Source organism: Pituophis catenifer, unplaced genomic scaffold, assembly GCF_029215685.1.
Source record: "Pituophis catenifer annectens isolate HBS135680 unplaced genomic scaffold, rPitCat1.0.hap2 SCAF_2, whole genome shotgun sequence".
Classification (NCBI taxonomy): Eukaryota; Metazoa; Chordata; class Lepidosauria; order Squamata; family Colubridae; genus Pituophis; species Pituophis catenifer.
In genome coordinates this window covers 85,984,392-86,011,748 of record NW_027256882.1, presented here as the reverse complement: position 1 = coordinate 86,011,748, position 27,357 = coordinate 85,984,392, and the positions used below count along the sequence as shown (strand labels likewise).

General features: G+C 38.1%; 2 protein-coding genes across 2 annotated transcripts in view; both read right to left on the bottom strand.

The window, feature by feature from the left end:
- The window catches only part of RASSF1 (Ras association domain family member 1), a 32,797-nt gene extending 16,674 nt beyond the window's left edge, over positions 1 to 16,123 (bottom strand). The window contains exons 1-2 of the mRNA XM_070933729.1: positions 15,754 to 16,123; positions 3,280 to 3,401 (exon numbers count right to left, since the gene is read on the bottom strand). Of these exons, the coding sequence (XP_070789830.1) occupies positions 3,280 to 3,401; positions 15,754 to 16,084 (453 nt within the window). The 5' untranslated portion in view covers positions 16,085 to 16,123. The remainder of the gene's footprint in view (positions 1 to 3,279; positions 3,402 to 15,753) is intronic.
- A 4,910-nt stretch (positions 16,124 to 21,033) lies between these two features.
- ZMYND10 (zinc finger MYND-type containing 10) overlaps positions 21,034 to 27,357 on the bottom strand; it is a 21,102-nt gene continuing 14,778 nt past the window's right edge. The window contains exons 9-13 of the mRNA XM_070933727.1: positions 25,563 to 25,735; positions 24,112 to 24,237; positions 23,223 to 23,344; positions 22,759 to 22,884; positions 21,034 to 21,145 (exon numbers count right to left, since the gene is read on the bottom strand). Of these exons, the coding sequence (XP_070789828.1) occupies positions 21,034 to 21,145; positions 22,759 to 22,884; positions 23,223 to 23,344; positions 24,112 to 24,237; positions 25,563 to 25,735 (659 nt within the window). The remainder of the gene's footprint in view (positions 21,146 to 22,758; positions 22,885 to 23,222; positions 23,345 to 24,111; positions 24,238 to 25,562; positions 25,736 to 27,357) is intronic.

The following is a 27,357-nucleotide window of genomic DNA, read 5'->3' as shown; positions in this document are numbered from 1 at the left end:
AACCGACGCTCCCGCTCGCCCTCTGCCACAAGCTTGGGACGGAGGAGGAGGAGGAGCCGGCGGCGAAGGAAGCTCCGCCTCTTTTTTGCACGCCCGCCTGCAGCCGTTGGGATTGAAAAGTAGACAGCGGCCGCGCCCGCCTGCTGATTGGACGAGTAAGAGAGCCCGTCTGCTGCTGCTTCTCAGGCCAGGAGCCCCGCCCGTTTCCTGCTTATGAGGGCGGCTGGGGGGGGTGATTTCATCGTCCAAGTAGCCAGCGCGCGAGTTGGCGTCACGGCTTTTGCTGGCTTTTGTCTTCAGCGCGTTTTTTCCAGCCCTCCCGGAATAGGAGTCATTTTTCCTCCGCGCCCCTCCCACCCCTCTTCCCTTTCCGATGGTCGGCAGCACGCTTGAGGAATAACAAAATTAATCTTGCTTGTTTTCTTTAACCGAATTGATTTTCCTTTCTGCTCGCTAGGAACAAGAATCAGAGCCGTAGGGCAATTTTTTTTTTTGGTCTACCAACTGTAGGATTCAGAAGGAAACTAGAAAGGAAAAGTAGAATTCAGAAGGAAACTCAAAAAGAAAAGTAGAAATTTTTGCAGTACCTCCTAGAGAGCTGTAATAATACACAAATCTTTGGCTGTTTTTCTGTAATAAGAGGAAGATGAACTAGCACTGTTGCTGCAATATATACATATTTAATACTTATTAGACTACCCGTGACCGCTTGGGTTATCCTTTCAAGAGATATTTCCTTACCAGATTCTTCAATGCCTTCAGAGCTGTGCCTGCCTTGAAACTAGCCCATGCTGAACCAGAATCATCGGCATAAGAAATGTTTTAGGATATTTTGTACTATGTCATAAACTTTTATAATCTTATGTCATAAAATGTTTCATAGGTAAAAGTAAAGGTTCTCCTCTCACATTTGTGCTAGTCGTTCCTGACTCTAGGGGGCAGTGCTCATCTCCATTTCAAAGCCGAAGAGCCAGCGCTGTCCGAAGACGTCTCCGTGGTCATGTGGCCAGCATGACTAAATGCCAAGGTGCACGGAACGCTGTTACCTTCCCACCAAAGGTGGTCCCTATTTTTCTACTTGCATTTTTTATGTACTTTCAAACTGCTAGGTTGGCAGAAGCTGGGACAAGTAACGGGAGATCACCCCGTTACGTGGCACTAGGGATTCGAACCGCTGGACTGCCGACTTTTCGATCGACAAGCTCAGCATCTTAGCCACCGAGCCAACGCGTCCCTTTTAAAATGTTTCATACAAGTTACTAAATTTCAATTCAATGGGAGTCCTGGGTCCCAGATTTTGGACTCATTCTGTAAATTAAGCCATTGGAGGTACCTTGGTTGAAAAATTATCCTATCATGTACTATTTTGCCCAGTTAAAAAGTTACATGAACAATAGTTTTAATAGCATATAAATGGATGGATGGTATTGTAATCCTACATCAATTTCATGCTTTCCACTGCATAGTGGAAATTTTGCTATTTTATTACTAGATTTTTTATGCCACTCTTTTTATATATATAACTCAATGTGGCAAACAATATTCCTAATATTCCTGTCTATTTTTCCCCACAACAATCCTGTGAGGTAGGTTGGGCCAAGTGTGACTGGTCCAGAGTTACCCTGCTGACTTTCATGCCTAAGGGAGGCTTGGAATTCATAATCTTTTGGTTTCTAAGCCAGCACCTCAACCACTATGATAATAAGAGCCAAGACAGGAAGAGTTGGTTGGATTACAACTAACAAACCACAAAACTGAATACAGGTAGTCTTTACCGTAAGACTAATTGACACCAGAATTAGGGTTATGAGTTGTGCCAGTTGTTAAGTGGATACCATGTGACCACACCTGATTTTTTAACTTCTTTTTGTGGCAGTTGTTAAACAAATGTGGTCATTAAGCAAATCCATTATCCACAATAGGCATTTTTTAAAATCAAAGAAGTAAATGTTAGTTTCTGGCAATAAGTGTTGTAAATTGCAGTCCTATAACTATAGGATACTACAAATGGCTGTAAATGCGGGCCGGTTGCCAACTGCCCCAATTGCAATCCTGATTGTTAGTAGCCTTGGGGAGGTCCATTGTAACTTTGAATGGTCATAAATCAAGGACTACTTGTCTCAATTTTAAGGCAAGAAAGAAGAGGGATCATTATTTCAGACTGCAGGCATTGATAGCATGTACGAATACTCCTTATGCTATAATTGTATAATAGTAATGCAAGAGCAAAAATCTAACACCTCTTGCCTGCTATGACAGTGTTCTTTAAAAGGAGGAGAATTTTAAAAAAGCAATTTCAAACCTGCATTCTGAAATGGCAGTGTTCCCCAAACAAATCTGAGTAAAGCAGTACTAAAAGGGAAAGAGACCAAGCCAGCTAGACTTTTAAGTAGTACAGTAACTTAAATTATACAGCAGTGCATAACAGAAATAGAAGAGCATTGGATATATATTTTGTAAGGGATGCTAGATAATCTGTTCTCCTCTGGGAACAGAGTATGAGTGATGTTGCTAAGTGGTATGGTTCTATAGCTCCATTAGATGGCAAAGTGTTAATTGCAGTGAACCTTTCCAGCTGATCTGATGGGGTATTGCCTATCTAGGTGCTTGTTTTTTGCAAATCCTGACCCCAGGGTCATTTTGGCAGCATCAAGCTCCAGCTGTAGAGAGCAGAAGCACCATTACAAGATGAAATTCAATCTTCCAAAACCACATTGACACATTTATGATCTTGTTTGCCTTCTGCCAAGTCTCATATTGTATTGAAAATAGAATATTATTGCTTGTGAGTGCAATAAAGCTTTCCCGTCTGTTTTAGGAAAATTCGGAGAGGAAAATTGGATTATTGACAGTCATCTAAAGGATAGTCCCGTCCCCCCACTTTTCTGGAATGATATTACTAAGCTTATTACTGGGAATGTTCATAAATGCTTATAAATCAGGTGTAATTTGTGATGTTGTAAAACTAGCAATCCCAGCAGCCCCAGACACTATGACCAGCAGTACTAGAGACCACCTAGTGCAATATATATTCACTTTATGTTGACTACAGACCCATTTGGTCTAGTGGTGGCTCTTAGTGAACTTTTCTAGTTCACTAGACAATTTTCTAGACAAAGGATTTCTTCTAAATTCACTTGCTGTGTGAAATCCTTTGTCTAGAAAATATTAAGATGGATTCTTGGATCTTTTGCTTCATTTTGGAATTTTCCTTGCCATTCCAATATTACCATGCAACCTCCTCCTTCTGTTGCATTATTATTTAAAACTGTTTCTTACCACATTAGTGTCTTTTTCTATTGTCTGCTCATTGCCTTCATCCTGCTCATTTTTATATCTGGGACCCCTGCAATCAAGTCGGATTAGAGCACGGCATCGGTAGTGACAGATGAACTTGCAGTCTATGGAAAATTTAAAAAAACAAGTTAAAGGGACAAAATAAGGTAGAGAAGAAATGTCACAAACAAGCAATCAGGCAGTTCATGTAACTTCAAAGATACCCTTTGATCATTCACTCATATTTTCACCCCGGAATTTTAATGAACATTTTCTTTTAATAATCTTTAGAATTTTCATTTCAACTTTCATATTTTTGTGTCATGCAGGCCTAATCTCTGGGGCACAGCCATTGACAATTATTGGCAGAAAAATAGCAGGCCAAATAAAGATTGAGATCTCCCATGCTTTAAATGAAAGGCCTGAAAGAGCTTCTGTATCCCAGTGCATCACCTTTCTTTGACAGCTGCTTTGCTGCCTGTAAAGATAAAAGCCTTATTTTTAAAGAAGGAGACTGCTTATTGAACTGTAACTGCTGCATGGGAGATATGCTCATTTGAAAGGAATGTCTAATGCCAATCATATGGTGCTGGGGCACAGTGCCATCCTCAACAGAGAAAATGCCTTCGTTGATTGCTTTTTTCCCTCAATATGTACCTTCCAAGTAGTTTGTGCTTGTATCTTAGACCGGCCAGAATGGACTGCAGTCAAACATCAAAATGTACTTGTTTAATTTTCTTCAGTTTTTCTATGCTCTTTATATGATGGTTTGCAACATCCTTTATAAACTGACTAGTTCAGACTTGTTCACAGTTAATTTTGGGGTGGAGAGACAGGTTATATAATGATAGAAAAATCTATGATCAGACATTGGTATTCAAGAATATAAGGGCAGAATTTACCTCATGATGTCATTTTTACATAGTTTTCTGCCTATGAACTTATGAGATATCTTCTATTATGAGGAAATATCAATACCTTCAGGAAAAAAAATTGACAATACTTGTGAAAACAAGCTGAAAGAAACTCATGCATAGCAGGTGTTTTAAGAAGTCAGTTAGATGAAAAATGTTCACAAATGTGAAAATTAAGTGTTTAAAAAAGGATGTTTCAGAATATCTCATTTTATTTCTAGGGTTATTTCTAGTTTCTTGAGCTTTGTTATCGGGTCCTTTAGTATTCTCTTTATAGACTCTCTGGCTCTCTGGTTTTGTATTCTAAATTTAACCACCACCACATATACGTTGACACTTTCCAGATGTTCTTACTCTGTATGACACAATGTGGCATAGTTTTCTGTTCATACACAGGATTGTATGTGTTAGATTGAACATAGATAAAATAGAGGCTATTCTGTTTCACCCTGGTCATCTTGTCTCATCTCTTCCTGTTTTTCACTTTGAGTTTCAGATCTGTGTGTTACAGATCTGCCCAGCTGTGAGGAGTTTAGGAGTCCAAATCAACAATAGGCTATCTTTAAGACCTTTAATTAATTTTATTTATTTAAATAATTTATAGTGCCAATCACCTCACAAAAGTGCCTATGGATGGCATATGGAAATTAAAAATCACAAATGAAATCCCTGATCCCCAAAATAAAATAATAAAACTCAAAAAAAAACCCACCAGCAGTAGAGTTCACCGAACCTTGTCACCCAAAGGCCTGGAAAAACAGGTACTATATAAAGCTGGTGCTGCCACCAAAAAGGAACAACTCTGGTATCCAACAAAAGGACACTGTTTGATGGAAAGGGCATGGAACATCCTCTCTGTTAGATCTCATGGGGTGAGCAGAAATAATGAAAGAGAAGCAGTCTCCCAAATAATCTGCCCTATGCTATTTAGGGATTTAGAGATGATAATCAGCAACTTGTGTGCAGCATGAAGAGCAATGTTGTTATATGATCATAACAAAAAATAGCAAGAATTGCTGTGCTGCTCTACTGCATCTAAATGCTCTTAAAGGATAGCCCCATGTGCAGTATTGTACATTACATTAATCCAAATGAAAAATGACTGAGATATGACTCTCCATTAGCAAGGCCTCCCAGTCCAAGAATGGGTGCAGTCTGGGCCCAACATGAGCAAAGACCTTCCTAGCTGTAGCTGCCATCTGCTCTTTGAGCAGGAGCAGTGAATCTAGGTGGACTTCCGAATTGCACACCAGTTCTGACTGGGAAATGCACCCACAGTCACAACCAAAGATGAAAAATGTCTGGAACAAGGGGACTTAAAAACCATAGTAACTCATCTTTCTGTGCTTGAGTCGAGGCCTGTTGTCCCCCTTCCAGATTCTCAGCCATTGTTTGGTCAGCCCAAGATGGATAAGTACAATTGGATACTAGCAGCACAGTGATGATAGTGCACCTTACGCTCTTAATCACTTCACTCAATGGCTTCGTGTAGATATTAAATAGGAGCCAGGAGAGTCTAAAGTGCTGAGAGCCCATTCAAAAGGGGCTTGTGCTTGACCTCTCCCCAACCCAACACGAATTGGCATCGACCATGGAGAGAGAAAGAGAATCATCATGATACTGTTCCTTCTCCTTCCATTCTCCAAAGCTGCCCCAGAAATATATTATCCATACTTTTCCATATGGATTCAGAAAAAATGGTGAAAAAATATGAAATTCTGTTATTTTTACAGAATGAATGCAGAATCCGGTGGTTTTTCACTACTAAGAGAGTCAAGGTCTTGGTTTGTACCCTGTTTGCGTCACACTTGAATTATTATAGCAGCCTGTTGGCTGGGTTCCAAGACTTTGTTCCATCCTTTGCTTCACGTCCAGAGTAGTCCTATTCTGTATCTTTCTTACTATGCCCCTACCTTTTAAAATTGCATTTGTTAAATTGGGATTTTAAGAAAGATACCACTACAAATTGATGGTGTTGACTGAGTGCACCCTGGATATATGCACACTGGTTATTGGAAAAACCTTGTGCTGATGATACCTGTGGTTTTGTCCCAGGATTATGCCAGGGTCATTTGAATCTATTACATACTAGAATAGCCACTTTTACACTTAGGAGCTCCATTTCACTGCAATAGATTCCTGCCAGGATTACACTTAAAATTTGATTACAGTGCTTAAAGTTTTTTTAAAAAGTCTTAAATTGCTTCTTTTACATTGGCTCCTGTGAAGTTGCTGTAAAATAAACAAATACTTATTTTTCTTTGAATACTTTGAATGTACAGTGATTAATAATATTATATGTCATGAACACTTTAATTTAGAGGTTTCTTATTTTATTTCTGTTATAATTAATTAATCAAGAACACAGGGCATGACCTCAAACTGACAGGAGGAAAGTTCAAAAATAATGTTAGAAAGAATTACTTCACAGAAAGAATAGTGGAAACTTGGAAACAACTTCCTCTGGAGATTGTGGGTCAATCATCAGTAACTGAGTTTAAACATGCTTGGGGTAAACTTGTTCATCATCCAACAAAAATAAACAAAACAAAATAAAACACAAAATTCAAAGGGCAGACTTGGTGAGCCACCAGGTCTTTTTTTACCGTCAGTTTTCTATGTATCTAATTAATGTATCAATTGTAGTTTTATTCTATACCTTTACTGGATTTATAACTGCATTATGAATAAAATTACTACCATTAAAATGTAGAATTTTATCCAATTACATTCATTTGCTTGTATATGAATGTCTTGTGTACAAAGGCTCCTTTAAAAAAAAATAACCTGGCCTATTAAGACCCACAGGTTATAACAGGGTCAGCTAGGTGCTGCCACCTGCTGTGGTATTTCATATATCTAGATTATACTACATTCTAATCTGAATCTATGTTAAACTGTTGGCTCGGTTGTTCTAAGCCAAAATCTTCTACTTTGCTTTTAATTGGAGTATCCAATATTACAAAATCAATGGGCTTAGATTTTAAAATGTGTATGGTTCTGATAATTTCAAACTAGCTAATCCAACCCCCAAAAAAATCATTTTTTAAAGACCTAGCGGACTCTTCAGTAGGATGTTCAGATGGCTTGGTTGTTAGATTTATATCCCATAGTTTCTTCAACAGCTCAAGGCAATGTATGAAGCACTCTTTCCTCCAATTTTTCACCACAACAAAACCTTATAAATTGGTTATGAGCATGCTGAATCCATTCGCAATTTCCTGCTCGTACACGTTATGGTTTTTCTATAGTTACTGTTATATAGAGTAAAGATGAATAGCTCCTGGAGAGAAAAATTAAGGAATTTCAGGAATTATGCAAAACTAGGGAAGCTAATCATTTCTACAAAAACTTTCTAAATTCAATTGTTTTTATTTCTAATGAAACAATTTTGATAAAATTATAACATCGTACTATTGTTTCATTTGTTTAATATGCAGAATAAATTTTAGTTATAAAAAGAAGTGGCATATATATTCCTTGCCGAGTCCTAACTCAAATTAAATTCATAGGCCTTAGAGCTCCAAGTATAGAGGAAATATTAATACATTAGTCAAGCCACTGCATGCATCTGATAAAGTGAGCAGCAGCTCATAAAAGCTTATACTTCAAATTATAAATATGCTATCACACTCATGATATTTGGCTTGCCACACAATACATATTTTATAAAAATGGCTAATGGGCACAATGCTGTCTAGACAATTACCTGTAGACAAATTAATAAAGGATAAAGCTATCAATATCATGTCATGATACTTATTATATTAGTATCAAAGATAGTTTGACTGTCAATGTTAGTTGCTGAGGAATATGAATGATATGAGAGGGTGATATTGTGACTCTAGGCTAGTTATACATTCTCCAGAAAAATCTGGTTGGATACTGAAGGAATAAAAAGTTGAATTCAATTAACATGGGCCTGATTAGTCACACTGTCTTTTAAAAAACAGATATCCCCTAATGACTTATTTACATCTGTTGATTTTACAACACAAGAAAATAGTCTTGAGTTAATATCTACTTTACTTAATTGGATATATGGAAAAATTACATCACTTCCATATGAGTAACTGTATTTCTCTCTTGCAACAAACATAACAAAGAGTCTGGTGGGTACTGTATGTTCTCTGCCAGTGATATTACATGACTTAATCCCATCATCCACCACATCAGAGGAACTTGCATACACTCTTTTTTCAATGTGGTAAATGTCATAATTGGTATGCTGAGTACATTTTATACTGGACTATGCCCTACTAACTACACAAACGAGCAATGGGATAAAAATCTTATATTAGAGGTGACTATATCATCAAGGCACTTTACTCACAATGTAAACACTGTCTTTGATTCTGCAAAACAATATTACTCTGTATATATATGTGAGATATAAATCTACATAGTAGTGCACCAGAGACAGAAAATGATTTCCCATATGACTAGGGAAGGAAGTCGGGGGGGGGGGTGGAATCAGGATAAAGTTCAGACTACACAAAGCAAACATCCTGAAAAATGACAGGCTCAGAATAAAATTCCTGCTAGTGAATACAGATACATTTTAAAGAACATGTGATTACCTTTTACTTGGCTGCTAGAAAGTTGAGGCCAATAAAGGTAAGTCAGCATCAACCAATACTTACACATGTTGCAAATACAGTTTAGAAAAGTGCATAAACCAGATCATACAATTATATCAGAGTTAATTCCTCCCTCCTTCCCCCACCTATTTTTTTTGCTTTAATTTATATGCCGCCCTTCTCCAGAGACTCAGGGCGGCTTATAATGTGTTAAGCAATAGCCTTCATACTTTTGTATATTTATACAAAGTCAGTTTATTGCCCCCACAATCTGGGTCCTCATTTTACCTACCTTTGAAAGGATGGAAGGCTGAGTCAACCTTGAGCCTGGTGAGATTTGAACTTGCAGTAATTGTAAGCAGCAGATGTTAATAACAGTGCTTTAGTCCACTGTACTATCAGGCTCTTCTTGTTCTATTGACATGTTTGGAGGATATGTTATAGGCGCTGGGACTATCAAGGACCAGATTTGTCAATTTTCACAAAATGGAAGGTATGGGGGCATGGCCAATTATTGTTGGCATGGCCAACAAAAAAAAAAACTAGAGAAAGGAAGAGGTCATAGGCAAATTAGGGACCCAGACAGTATGTCCATATTCATACTTTTTTTAAAATAAATAGAACCAGACAATATGCTATGTTATTCTTAGGAGAGGTTTTATGTATTAATAGTTCTCTATTAATGAAACTCTCCATTCACATATTGAAAAACTGCAACAGAATTGTTACTTATTTCATCATATTGTAACAAGACATGGATCATAACTTCCTTCTATCTTGGCCTGTCAAACAACAACAACTCTGTATGCTGCCTTGCCACCCAGTCCCAATCGGTGTGATTCAGTGATAATTTAAAGTCATTTTTCCTTATACATGCCTGATTCTGATATGGAATTGAGCACCAAAGTATAACACAATTATATTTCATTTCAGATTGGCTAGCAACTAATTTAATTAAACTTAGCTATACCCTGCTTCAGTTAATAGAGGAGGCTAGGCATGATTCAATGAATAGCCTAGTTTCAAGAAGAAATTGTAATCTGACAGAAAATGTGATACTGAAATTATGAAGGAGTTGTTCTCAAAAACTAGGGATGCCAACTATTTTCAAAGACTATCTTATTATAGTGACCACAAGTTTGCTTGCTTAAAAAAATATGAATCCTATTTTTTCAAAACAAATAATTTCTAGCCCATCAATGTGTTTTTGCACTGGCCCACGAGATACTTTTAAAGCCATCATCAATACATCAGTTCAAAAGTACCTTCCAATTCATGTTCCTTAATAGTCAGCAGACCTTTTTAAAGTACCAGTTGTCCACTAGCACAAGGAAACTTAACTTTTAAATTTTATATATCAACATTTATATTTATGATTTATTAATATAAATTGTACTGTACAGTATATATGATTATATATCAGCATTTATGTTTTATATTTAAATTATGCTTGCCACAACGTAAGTGATTATATATGAGAATTCCAAGCATGTGAATATACTGCAGGTATTCTGTCACTAAATGGTGCAGTAATGTAACATCACACTTTATGACATCACTTAGGATGGAAACTCTGGTTCCAATTAACAGTGTTAATTGATAAAAAGAACAAAGGAAAGAGTTTCCGGTTGAATGAATAGAATCAAGAAAACCGATCAAATAGTTTGGGATGAGCTGAGGCGAGGGAAGGAATATAGTAAACATTTATATGAGAATGAGAGAGATAGAATTAAGTTCAAACCAGTCCTATCAATAGTACTAGGCAAGATAGAAGATGCAAGGATAAGCAAATTAACTATGAGTACGCTTTACATATGGAATGGCTGTCAGGTGGCAATTAATCCCATTCTGCTTTTGGGTAATTGCACCTTGATTTAGAGAATGGATCGTGACCTTTCCTTGAAGTATACGTTAAGAAAATAAACCCGAAGATATATTTTCTAAGAAAAACTCATTTATTTGTTATAAAGAAAATAAAACATCTTACTAGCTAATTAATTACATCTTGGCAATGTTCCTGCCGGCCACCTCTCCTGGCCGGAGAACAAAGAAAGGATAGAAGAAAGTGAAAAAATGTGGACATGCGCAGTTAGCTTACTGATAAGAACTTGGCAAGCTATGGTAAGTCTGAAAGTTCAAAAATAAGAGCTCATCTGATAAATACAAAAACGCAGTGACAATGGCTATGCAATTTATGTAAATTATGTGTAAAGATTGCATAAATGCCTGATTGCTTAACCTGGGCAGGGGTTGTGCAGATCAGTTTTTTTGCTCTTCAATAAGTCACTGAGAAATTTATGAATGTTAGAAAGTGTAAAAAAAGAAGGGGCAGAGGGAGAAGGAGCAGGAGGAGGAAGAGGAAGAGGAGAACTTCTTTGGGTATGTACAGAACAAGAGGAAAATCATAAAAATGGTCAATCTGTTGGTTGGAGAGGATAGTGAGGTAGTAATGGGCAACAGGGAAAAAGCTGAATTCCTTAATTCCAAGTTTGTACCTGTCTTTTCACATAAAGAAAGTGGTCTAATCTGTCACACTGTGTGTGTGTGGGGGGGGGAAGAGATTAATGAGGTCAAAATAGATAAGGAACTAATGAGAGAATTCATACAACTTTGAATGAATTCAAATCCCCGAGTCTGGATCGATAATATTCTAGGATGCTAAAGTAACTAATGAATGTGGTCTTAGAACCAATGATGAGAATTCCTGAAGTTTAAGGGAAATGTGGGAAAATTGGAGAAGTCCCACTGCTGCTTTAAATCTTTAGAAAGAAGAGGAGGAGGAAGGAAGAGGACTTGGGAAAATATCAGCTTGACATCTTTATCTGGGAAAATCCTAGAAATGATAATCAAGCATACCGCTTATTTGCATACCGCACATGCCAAATAAATCTTCCTGTGTGTGGATTTTTTTAAACAAAATGACTAGATCCAATCTGGATCAATCACTTGGAGCCCATCTTCAGGGAGCTAGAGAGGAGTTCCCTGAAGATGGGCTCCAGCACGAGTCCAAAAGTTTGGAAGACAAAACCTCTGGTTCCACTGACTGACCCAGATTGGATCCTGCAACATTATCCTAGGACACATATATTTGCCTTCATTCTGGAAAATGACTAGAAAACCAAGGAAATGCTGTGCATGAAGGGTGCTTTAATGTAGCATTTGGTAAAGTTGATTTCAGCCTCCTTCTTTATAAAAGGAAACAATGTGGGATGAATGATCCTATTGCCAGATGCATTCACAGCTGGTTGATTAGTCTTATCCAATGTGTGTGACTTAACGATTCTATGTCATTAAGGATGGAAATATCCAATGGTGTATCCTGGAGTTCTGTCCTGGTTCGGCTCTTTAAAATTTTCATAAATGATTTAGATGCAGTTTCCAAAAAGAGCAATGGGTTGCATCAATAAAGGCAGTATCAAAATGATGGGAAATGATAGTTCAGTTTTATGCCTCATGAACAGACTGCACCTGAAATACTCTCTTCAATTCTGGTTCCCACAATTTAGGAAAGATGCTGAGAAATTTAAAAGAATGCAGAGAATGCTGATAAAAAGATGGTGGGATCGTGGATACTAAATCTTATGAAGAACAGTTTTAAAAATGGACTATATTTAGTTTTAAAAAAGAAAAGATGAAGGGGAGACCTAATAGAAGTTGTCTGATTCTTGAAGGGCTGCCATAGAGAAAGGGGTACAGATTAATTCTCCATAATGCCCAAAGGTAGGGCAAGAACCTTTGGATGGAAGCTTTATAGAGATTCAAATTGAAAACAAGGAGGCATTTCCTGGCCGAGTTAAACAACCTGCCCCTTGGACAGTCCCGGGTATTCCATCCCGGAAAATATTTCCAAGATCTCTGTTCTAGTGAAATGGGTGGATATAACCAAGAAGAGATGGCCCATCAGATAATGTGGTCCCAAGCCAGGAGGGCTTTAAAGGTGACAATCAGCACCTTGAATTGCACCTGGAAGCAAATCAGCAGCCAATGTAGCTCCTGAAGGAGGGGTGAACCATGTGCACACCTGGATCTGCACAAAACCATACAGGACACTGCATTTTGAACCAATTGGAGCTTCTGGATGCCTTTCAAGGGAAGCCCCATGTAGAACGCATTGCAGTTGTCAAGACAAGAGGTGACTAAAGCGACAGGCATGAGTGACTGTGAGCAGAGATTGTTGATCCAGGAAAGGGTATAACTGGCAAACAACCTGCAGTTTTGCAAAGGCCTCCTGGCCACAACTACCACCTGCTCCTTGAGCAGGAGTTGCAAGTCCAGGAGAACCCCCAGATTATGCACTGGGTCTGTTTGGGGCAGTGCCACCCCATTCAAGACCAATGGTGTCAATTCTCCATGGACCAAGGAATCCCATCCAGTCCTTAACAGCCTCCAAGCATTGAGAGAGGGAGCTCACATCATTGCTTAACTCACCATGAGCTGAGACATACAGCTGGGTGTCATCAGCATATCAGTCCATAGTGATGTATGATCTCATCCAGCAGCTTCATGCAGATGTTAAATAGAAGCAGAAAGAGCACCAACATCTGCAGGACTCAACAAAGCAGGGGAGGAAGGCTGGACCTTTCGCTTCCTTTCAACACTGAGAGTGGCCACAGAGGAAGGAAGTGAACCCGGACAACACAGAATCCCCCCACCATTCCCAACCTCTGAAACCACTCCTCAAGAATATTATGGCTGATGGTACTGAAAGTCGCTAAGAGGCAGGGGTGGGTTGTACTTACCTTTACTACCGTTTGCAATGGGGCTGCACTCATGCACACTTCTGCGCATGTGCAAAAGCTTCTGATGATGTCAGGGTTGGTGGGCAGAGCCTCCCACCAGTTTTATTACCGGTTCTTGTGAACCGGTCCGAACCTGGGGCAACCCACCACTGCTAAGAGGTCAAGTAGAGGAAGGATGGTTGCACTATCCCAGTGGTGAAATCTAAAATTTGTTACTACCGGTTCTGTGGGTGTGGCTTGGTTGGGGGGTGTAATGTGACTAGGTGGGCGTGGCCATTTTTTTTTTTACTTTTAAAACCATTTTTTCTACAACCTCTTCAGCGAAGAGGTTGTAAAAAATGCTTTCAAAAGGCTTTGACGATCCCAGCTGAATTGCCTGATTGGCAGAGGCTTTTTTTCTTTTAAATGCCTCTGACGATCAGGCAACTCAGCTTGGATCGTCAGAGGCATTTAAAAGAAAAAAAGCCTTTTTTTCTTTTAAATGCATCTGACGATCCAAGCTGAGTTGCCTGATCAGCAGAGGCTTTTTTTTCTTTTAAATGCCTCTGACGATCCAAACTGAGTTGCCTGATCGTCAGAGGCATTTAAAAGAAAAAAAGCCTCTGCCAATCAGGCAATTCAGCTGGGATCGTCAGAGCCTTTTGAAAGCATTTTTTCTACCACCTCTTCAGGTGTAAAAAAAAAAAGCCTCTGATGATTCTGCGGCTCAGCTGGGCATGGGGGGGGGGAGGGATTTTTGCTACTGGTTCTCCGAACCACCCGCCTCCATCGCTACCAGATCAGGTAATCCGGTCCGAACCAGGAGCATTTCATCCCTGCACTATCCCCATCTTGTTCCCGCCAGAGATAAAAAAAGCATGAACAATGCAGTTTCTGTTTATCTGTGGATCTGATCAAATTATAGTTATAAAACTATTTTGGAAGCAAGTGATTGCAGAATTCAGGAAACTGTTTTTATTTATAGAAAAATACAGAGTTCATTGGACTTTAAAAACTTTTGTTTTGCTGAACTGTACTTGATAGTATATAACAGTTCCAATTCTGTTCAAGTTTACACAAATCAGTTTTCAAATTACAACTTGTCCCAGTTTAAAAATATAGTAAATATATATACTGCCATGTACTCTTAGACTTAAATAGATTCCTATTTTACTAATTCACAGCAATTTCTAAACCCTAATTTGTAGTTGTAGTATAATAATGTCATATTTTTTCATTCATATGCTTTTACAGAGCAAAAGAGATATTTTTATTCTTTCTAATAAAAGAAAATGCTAGAAAGAAATTAGGTAAATAACCTAGAGACTACTTGTCTGTCAACAGGATTATTCTCCCTAATCCAAACAAAACTGGACCAAATTTTGTACAAAAAACCTACAAAAAGAAGACTGAGTTCAAATATGGGCCAGTTGTGGCCAGGAGTTGTGGCAAAACATTTCCAGAAAGGAAACCTCTATAGGAGAAACAGCTGGGCCGCGGCTCTGGAATGTTGCCGATTGCTCCATACTAAGCTCTTCTCTGGCTCTCTCCTAGTGAGTCCTATAGCACATAGCTATAGTCCACAGCACAGGGTATCCTACCCATCCTGGGCTTCCCAGTGCACAAATACACAAAAACACAATGGAAGAGCAGAAACAGCTCCACAGGGAACATGCACCTCAGTCCTCCCATTAGACCCTCACAGACAGACTGTGACACATCTGCCCACACCCTAATTAGCCCCCTTCTTTAGTATTCTCTTACACACAGCACACAGTCAGCTCGTATCACCAATGATGGTAAAGAAATTGAAAAGGAAAAAAAAGACCTAATTGTATTGCATGCCCATGTTCAATAGTTGCTCTGGATACAGAGTCTTTAGGAAATGCAATTTCCCCCAACACACAGCTTTCAAGGAAATCTTGAACCAATGCAAAATACCACTTTCAGAAGATCTGTCACTTTGGTTTTCTTGCACAGCTCTTAAACTGCACTTTCAATACAAGAGACTACTTTAAAAAAAAAAAAAAGAGTTAATCAGTTTTTCCCCTGCTGAATCTGTGCCTGCCTTACTCAGTTGTTATAAAAGTTCAGCCGGAAACAAGGTAACAACCGGAGGCGCTTTTTGCATGGAATAGGAGCAACGGTGCTAACTAAACCTACCCCAAACTGTAAAGCTGCTAACGGTACCCTAATTGGCCACTTTACGCATCCTCCACTAGGCATTACCTCCCGCCCTTCTGTTTCTCCCCGAAATTTACTCACAGATGCAGCGGAGACGCTTTTTGTAGACGCCCCAGATGAACTCCCCACACAGATCGCACCAAGTGGGTTGACTCTGAGTGCAGGATCTGAAGAGGTGTCCTTCGCCGAGCTCCTCGGTTAATTTAGGATCGGTCTGGCCGCCCAGGCGACGGATCTGGCGAACGCGGGTCAAAAGCTCGGGCACTTTCCCGGGCGAGATCCTCAAGGCGTTGGCGCGCTCTAAGCGGACGGGGCGGTCGGCCGCGCCTCGCGGGCCGCGCGTCAGGTCCAGCTGCTCCTCCAGCCCCAGGTTCTGCAGTTCGATCATCTCTTGGTGCGTGGGACGGTTCATGGCCCCTTCTTGCGCCGAGGGCGGAAGGGAAGCAAGAGCTTGGGAACCCGCATGGAGTCTTTCATCGGGGGCCCGGGGGCGTTCCCATCCTCACCCTCAGAGCTCGTCGGAATCCTTGCCCTCTCGTGCGGTTTCTTCGCTCCAGCTCTCCGCTTGCCTTCCCTCCGTTTTGAAGCGGTCCGAACAAAACCACAGGGGATCTTTCTTTGCCAGAGCTCAGTCAGCGGAGCCTTGTCATCCTCCTCCTCCTCTTCTCTCACCCCATTCTTCCCTACAACAAACGGGGTGGCTTTCTGGGCTTTACGGCAACGGCCTTCTTCTCCCGCGCGTAAAAGTCTGGGGAGGAAGGCGGCGACGGTTGTGTTAACTCGGGCTGCGTCTTTAAAAGGGCTGCTCAGAAACTTTGTTTTTTTTTAATGCGCTCAAGCGATCAGCGGAGAAGCCTCAGCTCGCCTCCTCTTTCATTCAGGTCCCCCTTCCCAGCAATGGGATGGAGGGGAGGGGGAGGGAGAGGGAGAGGGAGAGAGAGAGATGCGGGCGGTGCCCAAAGCTTCGGAAGCTTTGGAGCCGACGCTCCCCCTCCTCACTTCCCGCCTTAAGGCACCTCCGGAACAAGAAGTGACTGCACTGCACCCGCATAGGAACCGGCCCCACGCAGGTTCGAGGAGAGCGGTAGTCTCGCAGCGAGGCAACTCCCCCTTGAAGAGGCGGGAGGGTGGGGTAGATGCGCGAAGCAAGAATCCTGTAGAACAGCGCCGCGGTTTTTAGCGGAGGGGCGGCTGGCTTTGAAACAGAGAAAAAGTTTTAGTAGAGAAAGTTGAATAGAGAAAGTTGAAAGCTACAATCTCCCCCCTCCCCCCCTCCCCCCCCCCCCACACACACAATCCCACCCTGCCTGCTCTTTCTCTGCTGCTCACTAAGCTGGATTTTGGCTCGCCCTCTGCGTTCTGCTGCTGAGTGGAAGTTGAGAACCACAGCGTGGCTTGCAACGGGTGGGGCCTGATGTCTGGGTAGAGGGAGCCAGCAGTATGGCCCTGGGAGAAATAGGGATGGCAAAGTGCCCACCTGCTGTCTCCAAGCAGATACTGTTAAAAACAAACTCTACTATTGATTTGGACAAAAACTGACAGGAGCCACCTTTCTCCTAGGACAGCCGCTTAAGACCGCAAGTGGCTAGCCACCATGCTTGCTTTATGTGGAACACCTGAGCAGATTAGATGAAATATTGCTCTTTGTGTGCACACAACTTCTTCCAGGTGCAAAGGCTTTCCGAACCAGTCTTTCCTAAACTAGGGCCTTCCTGATGCTTGGAACTACAGCTTTCAGAATTGTCAGTTGGTACAGTAATTGGCTACATATGTAGCTGGAAACCCTATAAATCATATTTCCAACTTTTACATGTGAAGTAATGGATCTCAGTGGATTATTTGCAATCTGCATTTTAAAACAGATTATCATTCAGAATTACAGTGGTTTAGTTAGCTGCTTGCTTATTGAGGTAAGAAACCACAAGAGCATCTACTTCTAGAGATTAGCATTTCCAGCCTGCAAACAAAGCTTTGTCTTTGCTTAAAACAATTGCTCAAAAGTATTTTCCTTTTGTGCAAGTATTATTTTCCAGCCTCTCTTCAGTCTTCTAGGATCTCTACTGTATACTGTATATAAATAAGGTTTCCTATTAACTTCCTTCCCATTTTCCATTAAAGGTAAACTCTTCTTTGAATCCAGCTCAAATCTTAATGACTTCATAAAAACATCCGTATAGTTTTCTTGGTAACAATGGATTGCCATTGCCTTCTTCAGATATGTTTTCTCAATTTCTTAGTTTAGGCTACAGTCCTGAGATTTCCTCACCAGATTGGATTCCACTGACTTTTTTGAGACATTTTCTGTATGAAATATATTGTTCTTTTTGTACTGAAAATGCAGGAAAGCCTTGCCATCCTTTCCCCTTCATATGGTGATGTATTGGCAATGCACTTATATGACTCCCAACAATTGAGACAGAAGTAATAATTTTAAACTCCCATCCCAAATTGGATCAGAGTAATAAGTGTAGGCACACAGAAGAAGCAAGTTCATGGTCATGAAGAGTGCCTTTGATGGTATTCAGAAGCTGCAAGCAGATCCCCAATATTATATAGTATGTGAGATGCCGTAAGTTCTTCTCCAGACGTCTTGCTTTTCACCAACATTAAAGTCTGGAATGACTAGACAAGTGAGCCCTTCCATTTTAATTCCAAACTTGGGAAAAAGAATGGATTTGCCATTAGTGTAAGTATATAGTTTAGCCCTGCTCACTGGTGTAAATTGTAGTATGAGTTGGTTTGTGTGGCTTCATGATAGAGGAAATCACTCATGCTGATCTTACTAAATACAGCTTTTGTCAGCATTCATAGCAAAAGTCTTTCTGAAAATCTTGGCTAAGTCCTTAAGATTGTTGATGGTGGTTGCCATAGATTCATATTACTGAGCTTACTCTTTTTCTAAAATTATCTCCAAGTCAAAAGGAGGAAAAAGAATGAAGCTAGCATGAGGGTTGCAGGCCCTTCTGTTTGCTCCAGGCACTGCATTTTGAACTCTTATGAGAAACAGAATCCATTTGAACAAATCCAAAAATATCATTGGAAAAAACTGGAAATTGTCCTATTTTTGCTGTTTCCCTGGAATATTAAATTTAGAGAGGTCTCTGAAACAATAAATACTATTGGTATTTATCTTTATCCCGCCTGGAAACTTAAATCTGCAGCTGTTTGTAATCTCAAGATGCAGAGAGGATTTCCATGTCCTCACTCCAATCTTGCATTGTTCCTTATATTTAATACTAAAGCTTTTTAAACAGTTCACCTGATACACTGGTTATGATTATGTGATGTCAAAAAGTGGCTTACTTATAATAATGGTTAACTTTAGACTTTATAAACATAAAGCTATTTTCTTTTTTGAACACTCAACCAAAGAAAAGATTATGGTTTCTCCCAGGGGTGAAATCCAGCAGGTTCTACATGGGAGGAGCTTTTTAGGCATGGATAATAAGGAAGGGTCTATTGTCTAAAGTCAGCCAAGTTAACAATTGTTCAACATAAATTTAACTGCTGGAATATTTTCCCGTCTTGTGGCCAGCAGCTCATCTACCACTGCCAATTAGTTAAAAACCTATTAGCAAGACAATACTTATGGGTTTTTTTGTTTCCAGCTTTCCTGGAATGAGGCATGTAATCAGAATATGTTATGAAAAACTAAAATGGAAATTAATGAAGGAAATATTTGTAACGTGAGTTATGCATATGATTTAAGGATATCCTGATTGAAAACAATAATTGTTACAGAGATTATATCATTTGAAGACCTTGAGTTGATTCATTATTGAACAATTGATATTTCAGCTTCATAGTATAAAAAACATATAGAGACAGCCTGGAATATGTCAAATTGCTTATTTAAAGAATGTACTCGTTGTCTTTAATCAGGGTAGAAGGGAAGAAATAGTATGGCTGTTTTGAGGGAATTCCTGACATCTTTCCTCAAAATCACTGAGATTTCAGATTTTTTTTTCCAAAGGCACTTAAACCTTGGACTATATTATGGAGGCAGGAAAGAGAGAAAGCATACTGAAAATATATGGAACATAGAGCAAAAATGTAATTCCAAAATTCAAATTTAAGAGGATTCTGCATATTAAGAAATGCCTTTCTCAAAATCACAACTTTGGCTAGAAAGAAAGAAAAAGCTAGAGGGCTATAATTTTCAGAAATAAACTAAAGTTTGTAATTTATTAAAGATTTTAGAAATATTAAGAATAGATATTAAACATTTTCCATTTAGAATTGTATTCCATTTCCTGTGATTTTTTTTGCATAAGATTATTAGTTATTCAGCAGCACTAAAACTCATATATAGCAGATTATTAGTGTTCTTTTATTAACAAAATAAGTACTAAATAACAGAGTCAGCTTTCTCACTAGCTGGAAAATGTCATGTGATATACCATCAACTGTGAAACCATACAGCTCAGTAAACTGAAATTCTTAATTTACCACATCCTTTCCTCTTCTCTTCCCTCAAAGCCAGTTCTGACATGGAAAAAAATATAATCAAACACTTGTATAATTCAGAAACTGTGGTGTAGTCAACAATGCAACCTCTTGATCCTTCTCATTTTTCATTATATCTAAATTATTCAGACCAGACTTATGTATCAATGTGATTTCATAGAGCTGAAAGCAGAAGATTGAACTAGTATCTTAAAATTCTTGTCCTAATGAAAAAAATGATACAACAAAATCAGATTTTGAAAGTCTCCAACAGTGCAGAAATAGTTATGCTTAGGAGATCTGTGTCTTTTAACTTAGCAATATCATTAAACCAAAAAGGCCCTTTTAAAATTAAGACACAGATTTTTGTTCTCAAATGGTTGCAAGCTATTTCTGTTTTTAAGAAGGAAGAAGTCTTGCAAGTTACCTATGATGTTACTCACTGCTGCAGAAATACTAGTTAAGCATATATACCATAGGAAAGGTATGTAGCGTTAGGCAAACTACAAAATAGGCCTCAGAAGCTAAAGAAGCTTGAGTGACAAACAAAAAACAACCTCCATTTATAACCTTATAACCAAACTTAACTCTTCCAAATTTCTAAGGAACTCAGAGCTTGACACTAATGCTTGAGCATTCCAGCATATGCTCATCTAAAATCTAGGATACATAAATGATAATGATATTCATAAGGGAGCTAAATGACCCTAGAAATAGTTCTCTACTAAGGCTTATCTCCTAGAATTCAAGAATCATGTTTTTTTCTAAGATATTTGTCTGACATTTATTAAATCAAATGCTTTAAAAAAAGCTTTCTGTGTATTTTACTAATTATTAACCTGGTGGCCTTTTTTACTCTGTCATTCTGAATGTTGTATATTATTAAATGAGATCTTTTTTTTCTGACCATCAGAATTACTTAATGGATGTTGCTTGCATCTGTACATCTTCTTGTATTTTCTTCATCGTATCAGCAATCAAGTTGCAAGCTTTCTTGTGCTTTTGCCAGTGCTGCACTTGACACTCTCTAAAGAGAGTAAAAGATGAAAAAAATAGTAATGATAATGATGATTATGATAACTATAACAACTTTCTGAATTTTTTCTGACTACTGTTAATATCTGCATGAGGGTCAAATTATTTCTTTTATTCATAAAAATGATTTCATAAATGGTACAGTTGGGATATAGAATAGAATAGAATAGAATAGAATAGAATAGAATAGAATAGAATAGAATTAGAATAGAATAGAATAGAATAGAATAGAATAGAATAGAATAGAATAGAATAGAATAGAATAGAATAGAATAATTGGAAGAGACTTTGGAGATCTTCTAGTACAACCCCCTGCTTAGGCAGGAAACCCTATATAATTTCACAGAAATGGTTATCCAATCTCTTCTTTAAAGCTTCCAGTGTTGGAGCGTTCACAACTTCTGGAGGCAAGTTGTTCCACTGGTTAATTGTTCTAACTGTCAGGAGATTCCTCCTTAGTTCTAGGTTGCTTTTTTCCTTGATCTCTCCTCTCATCCATTGCTTCTTGTCCTGCCCTCAGGTGCTTTGGAGAACAGTTTGACTCCCTCTTCTTTGTGGCAGCCCCTGAGATATTGGAACACTACTATCATGTCACCCCTAGTCCTTCTTTTCATCAGACTAGACATATTCAGTATGCCTGCACAGGCACATATATGCTTGCACACAGATGTGTGGACACCTATTAAAGGCAACAGAAAGACATCACTTGGTTGTGTGTTGCTCTCCCAGAAATGCAGCAAAACAAAAATGCCTTGCAATATTGCTAGTTGCTCCAATTCCTTTAAAGCAGACATGAATGGAAGGAAAAATATATATATATATATATTTATGTACTTATATATATAAGTATATATATATATATACTTATATATATATAAGTATATATATATATATATATATATATATATACTTGAATATACATCATAACTTCTGAGGGACATTCAAGCCCCTTAGATGTCATTATTTAGTTAATGTTCTATTGTTACAGAGCAGTCAGATGATAACCAAAGAGAGAAAATAACTTTGGTAATATAGTAAAATAAATCTCAATCATATTACCTATAGAGGCAGCATTGAAACTTGTATAGGTTTCTCCATTGGAAGCTCAATAGAAACTTGAATAAATGCTTAAACTCTATTTTATAGCAACCAGAAAAAATAACCCAATTCTGGATAATCTCTACTCTTAGGAGTGTCCACGTTGTACTGAAGAGAAAATGTTCCATGTATCCTAATTATTAGTGATAATATTAATTACAAAACATACTATGGAGAAAGTGTAAGTCTGAGTTCTACTTTTTTTACAAACAAAACCAATGTAATAAAATATGGTTTTGTTTTAACTGGGAACTAAAATGTTAATGCATTAAAATATTTCTATGCATATATATACATGCATGTTTGTTTATAGAGCTCAAGCTAATGAGATATTTACAGTAAACGAATCATGAAAGTAAAAATCTGTTAAATGAAAATTAACATTTCAACCTTATAGTGTTCGTAATATTTTTAATTTTGGTATTATTTTTGTTTCTAAGTATCTATGTTACCGTAAGATTAGTGGAGGATTTAGGATAACATGAAAACTAGTTGTCTTAAACTTACCTTTTGCAATACCATTCATTCCTACAACGGGAACAGCGTTTTGTGGCCTCAGAGCCACACATTGCACACTTGGCTTTATCTGGAATTAGGGCTTCCATTACATCCAGGTTATATGTCTTTGCCCATCTGATTTAAGAAAGAAAGCAGCCTTCATAAAACATAACAACTGCAACAATTATCCAGTGGTATCAACAATAGAAATGTAACTCTCGTATTAATTTCATATTTGGTAAAACATTATTAAAAGTGAATTGATACCAATGAAATTGACTTTAGTGCCCTTTGAAGGCAAAGATTTTGGAATACAACATTAAGCAAATGATTTTTAAACTTGATTGAATTAGGAAAATGATTTTTTTATTTTTCAAATTGTGGACTATAGGATTAGTAGTTCTATGTATCTTCATAATCGTGATGATTACAATCTTTGACAGAGGAAGAAGCTGAATATGAATGAGTCTTACCCATAAGCCTGGCTTTTCAGCTCCTCTTCTGAAGGATTAAACATATTGTTTACTTGGTACTTGGCTATTGCTTGCCATTTTTCAGAGTTTTTTCTGACTACTTGATCCCAGATTTCAGGAACCTGTTAGGATAATAAAAGAAAAGAACACATTTCTTTCAAATACTATATCAAAAATATTTTGAAATTCTTATGTTCATCACAGCACTAAGATAAGAGATGATAAACATTAACTTGAAGAAAAAATATAATATTATAGTTTTTATATTGGGGAAAATTTATCCTAAAGAAAAAAAAGCAGGGACAAAACTAGATTAAATAGGAATCCCATTTTTATAGACGGGTATTAATATATGGGGGACCTGTTTTGTAAATCCCATTTGTAAAAAGAAGAAACTGTAATGTGGTTTGAATTAAGTCCTATCGTTCATGTTTAATAAGCTCTACAATTAGAATCCTAGCCTGTTTGAGGAATAACTAATATTAGCTTCATTAAAACTAACCAACAGCAACTTAATAAGAAAAAGTTTCACCATATACTTTCAATAAAGAGAAGATAAAAAACTATACATTTTATATCATGAAACTAGGAAAATCGTGAGAACTAGACGTTTTCCTCTGGTTTCATAGATTTTATTGTAGTGGCTGCAAAGTTAGTAAAAATAACATTGGTTATACATCTTCTGTTGATGAGAGAATAAAATACATATTTACAAGTAAAATGGCTACTATATCTAGACTCTATACATTGTTTTCCATTGCAATCCCAAATAGGTAATGCAGTACTTTAGTGTGTCATATAAGTATTCAGAATATAGAGATACATAAATGATATTCTCTGGGATTGTGGAACATAAGAATAGGACAAAAGTAGCAGTAATGCACATTACCTGCTCCAGTATGAGGTCCTTCTTGGGTGGAGCAGGATCTGTTACAGCCATATGGCTCAGGAATTTCTGCATCTCCAAAAGATTGGGAAATTGGTCAACAAGAACATCGGTCAGGAAGGCACGAAGCTAAACAGAGACAAGACGAAACTAAAATATATTGTAAAGCATTTTAAATGAGACATGCATATTTTATATTACAAAATTGGATTGTAAAAATGTTATGGGAACTTTAAGCAATCTCTCCTGTGCCAGACTCATTTCTTTGCCTCAAATCTCCATTTCATTTTTTTCTGTTTTTAGCAAAAAATCCTATAAAGGGTTTTCAAACACTAATAAATGTATCTGTTGTCTTCTCCCTAATAAAAAAGACCATTTTGCCATTTTTGCAAATTATGTCACTTCAATAAATTATATGTGTAAATTAATCATACAAGAACTAGACTGACAATATTGCTGTCAACACTGGGGCAGCGGTGAAATGCACTTACCTTTGCTACCGGTTCAGGAGTGTGAGTGTGCACGCACTCGTGCTCACTATGCTCGTGCGCGCCTCTTCTGCGCATGTGCAGAGGGTCAAAAATGAGACATAATGACATCCCAACGATTGGGCAGAGCCTCCCACTGCCGGCGCTACCGGTTCGCATGAGCTGGATAGATCTGGCTGGATTTCACCACTGCACTGGGGCCTCTAAGAAGTCATGCCCCCCAAAATGCATTTTTCCACCATTCTGACAATGTCCAGGCCACTGATTTGGGCATTAGGCCCCCTCTTTTATTTATTACATTTTAAATCTCATTTATTTTTTTGTACAATTTAAAGACAGCTTGATTCTATAAAACTTTGGGCAGCTAACAGCTTTAAAAGCAAGAAAACAATATTAATAAGAACATAGATAGTAGGCGACTGACAGAATGAGATAGACATTTCAAAAACAGATATTTGTTAAGACTTCAATAAAATTCAACTTATTTTTAAAGCAACTAATAAATATAGAATAGCCATTTTGTGCTTTAAGAGCAGAAATGAAATAAAATCTATACTATACTTTTAAAAAATCTTATAATTCCATTCCATACTTATTTTCTATTTCTGTAGTATAATAAAACAAAATTATGGTACCTAGGGACTCTTTTAAGTTAAAAAGCTTTTAACATTCTATTTCACAGTTAAAATTTGTTTGTTATTGATTATCTAAGAATGAACTATAATTTGACCTATTTATTAAGGCTTTCATCCCCAGATTTATTCTAATTTATTTATGTTGTTCATTGTATGTATGTATATCTGGGTGTGTGTATCTTTCCACATCCAATAGTGAGAAGGAATATTAAACAATCCCTTTCCTGTTCCCTGCTATATTGTTTAAAAATAGAATACAATATTAGGTCTAAACATGCTAAGGAAAACATAAAGTACACATAAAAGATTGGCCAGTTTTGCAATCCTGTACCTTGAGGAGCTGGCCTTTGTTAAAGTTATTGAATTCGTACTTGCGCTGGCATTCTGGGCTAAGGAGTAGGTTATAAAGAGCGAGCCACACTTGCCCATCCAATTTAGTCATCTTCATACGGTCTTCAGGGGCAACTTCATACCATGAACCGTTCTCAAATTTCTTCAATTTTCCTAAGGAAAAATATAAGAAAAAATACTTTTGGTATTGAATATTGTTTTATACATACAGAACATTGGTTTGCAATTGTACTGTTTAGCAACTGTTCAAGCTTATGAGAATAATGAACAAGTACTTTTATGACTGAACTTCAAATTTACAACAGTTGCAGCAATTCCATGATCAAGTGATCTGATTCGTATGCAGCATAAATTTACGAAGGTCATAGTGTCCCACATTCACATTATAGCAATTCAGGCACTTTGCAACCAATGTGCATTTATGACAATCACATCATCTATGGTCATGTGACTATAATTTGCAACTTTCATAGCCAGCCTCCTACAAGCAAAATCAATGGAAAAACCAGCAGTAAGCTGCAAATTGCAGTCACACAATGTCATTGTTAATGACCACATGTGATTCTTTTAATGACTGCAGCAGAATTGAGGTCATAAATCAGCTAGTCACATGATGTGTCACTTAATGAAAGTGTCAATTGTGACTAACAACTCACAATTGCAGTCATTAAATGAGGACTACCTATAACTTTATCATTATTTGAAAGGTGAAGAAGGTACTATAAATATGCCCTCATAGCAGGGGTGAAGTCCAGCAGGTTCTGACAGGTTCTGGAGAACTGGTAGCAGAAATTTTGAGCAGTTCGGAGAACCAGTAGTGGAAATTTTGAGTAGTTTGGAGAACTGGCAAATAACACCTCTGGCTGGCCCCAGAGTGGGGTGGGAATAGAGATTTTGCAATATCCTTCCCCCAGGAGTGGGGAGGGAATGGAGATTTTGCAGTATCCTTCCCCTGCCACGCCCACCAAGCCACACCATGCCCACCAAGCCACGCCCACAGAACCAGTAGTAAAAAAATTTGGATTTCACCACTGCCTCATAGTTTTATGCAAGTCCATATGTGTCATCTTTACACATGTGCAAAAATTCTTTTGCCAGAGCTGCACTGGTTGCTGACTTCACCTGTTTCTAGGTGCAATTTAAGGTGCTGGTTTAAAGCTCTACATGGCTAGGGGCCAGATTATTTGATGGACCACCTCTCCTCAATAACATCTACTAGAGTAGGAAGGCAGAGCATGTTACAAGTCCCAACAATCAAGGAAACACATCTGATGGGACATAGGAAAAGGGTCTTCTCTTTGATGGCTCCCTCCCTTTGGAACATCATTCCCAGAGATAAGATTTTCCGCAAAGCCTTGGAGACATGGGTTTGTCAGTGGACTTGGGGATCCCATTTGGAACTGGTAATATATTTCAATTGCATAAAATAATAAAAACTGCATTGGTCTGAATGCACAAGGCATGTGGTAGAGAGTTAGAGTCTGAATAATAATGGGATTTTCCTAGTAATCTTTTTTTTTAGCTTAGTGTCCTCCAGATGTGCTTGGCTTACAATTCTTAGAATTCCCGATCGGTGAGTCAAAACATATCTAGAGGATATAAATTGGAAAAAGGCTTCTCCACTGAAATGAAATAAAGTTTTCAGATATAACAATACATTGATTTCTTGATGAAACTTTAGAAAACATAAACTTTCATTAAGCTATTATTGGCAATTGTACCTACATAGGTTGCTGTTGGGTTTTTTGGGTGCATGTTTTTTTTTCAAGTCTAGC